Below are 1,296 nucleotides of genomic sequence, written 5' to 3'. Positions count from 1 at the left end.
TGGGAGCCATGCCGTCTGCTGTGGGACTCGCTGGGTGCTTGCAAATTACTCTTGGTTCCTGCCGGGTCCCTCCAGCTGCCCAAAACAACAGCCTGGGCTGGCAGAACCGGGAGCAGGACTAACAAATCTATCTCCCTGGCAAGTCACTTGGGAGGAGCTGGCCTTAGACAGAAGACTCAAGAGCAGCAGCCCCATTCAAGAAGCGCTGCTCTGCCGGCCAGGAGACGGGGAACTGGGTCTGAGCCAGCCACCGCATCCGCCTGTTCATGAGCTCTGGTACCGACAGTGAGCGAAACTCCAGCCCGTCGCTCCTCCTGTTGGCATCCACTTCATCGTAGCCACTTTCTTGCTGTGCCCGCGTGTTGGGGTGCAGCCACTTATAGTAGGTGACTCTCAGCGCCAGCCCCAGCAGGTAGCAGGGCAGGGCGGCGGAGACCACTGGGATGAGGTACGAGTGCTCATCAGAGGGGGACTGGGACCAGAGCCAGGACAGGGCCAGCAGCGTGCTGTCCACCAGGATGAAGCCATGATAGATGATGCTGCGGTACAGCGTCCTCCCCTGCGCCACGTTGAACCAGCTGAAGTAGAGGATCACGGCCACTATGGCCCGGTAGAGCTGCTCGGGACCGGGTGACTCCATGAAGTCTGTGCTCTGCAGGCTGACCCAGAGGAACATCGCCAGCCACACGAGCGGGAAGTGGACAGCCACACCATAGGGCCAGAGCAGGGCAAAGAGGGCAATGGTGAGGATGCGGGGGCAGATAAGAAAGAGGTTCCACAGGAAGTAGATGATGGAGGAGCCCAGGCTCAGCTCGTACTTGTCCTGCAAGAAGGAGCGCAGGGACTGGTGGTAGTCCAGTAGAGACCAGGTCACACACAGGAATGCAGTGCAGATCCCCAGTCCTGCAAACACAGTGGTGGAGATGCTGAGGGCAGATTAAAGGGGGCCGAGCACGGCTCAAACCTCCTCCTGCCCGGCATTGCTAAGACAAGCTTCCCGCCAGCTTGCAAAACAGCTGCTGCAGAGGGTCAGAGCCTCAGCACCGGCGTCTCTCCCCCTGGGTCTGCCTTCTACCCTTCCCGAAGAGGAGGCTGGTATCCGACCTTGCCCAGGAGATGGGGAAGAAGCAATGGGACCAAGCGGCTCTGCAAAGCCCGTCTCCCAGCCCACACGGGCAGGAGATGAGTGCTGGCTCCACCCAACCAGTGCATGGTTGGGCTCCCCACTTCACTGCAGTGACACCTGCTCCCCACCCTGGATGGGCACCAAAGCATCTCCTTGGTGGCCTGCGCTCC

At 60.6% G+C, this 1,296-nt stretch overlaps 1 protein-coding gene across 1 annotated transcript; it reads right to left on the bottom strand.

Annotated features, from left to right (window-relative positions):
• Positions 1–163: 163 nt before the first annotated feature.
• On the bottom strand, positions 164–903 carry XKR8 (XK, Kell blood group complex subunit-related family, member 8; the record flags this gene model as incomplete). Its single annotated transcript, XM_009701476.1, has 1 exon — positions 164–903. A coding segment is annotated over one exon (740 nt), but the record flags the coding sequence as incomplete, so codon positions are not given.
• Between the last annotated feature and the right edge of the window lie 393 nt (positions 904–1,296).

This window comes from Cariama cristata, unplaced genomic scaffold (genome assembly GCF_000690535.1).
Source record: "Cariama cristata isolate BGI_N322 unplaced genomic scaffold, ASM69053v1 scaffold626, whole genome shotgun sequence".
Taxonomy (NCBI): domain Eukaryota; kingdom Metazoa; phylum Chordata; class Aves; order Cariamiformes; family Cariamidae; genus Cariama; species Cariama cristata.
This window is presented reverse-complemented; position numbering and strand designations above follow the sequence as displayed.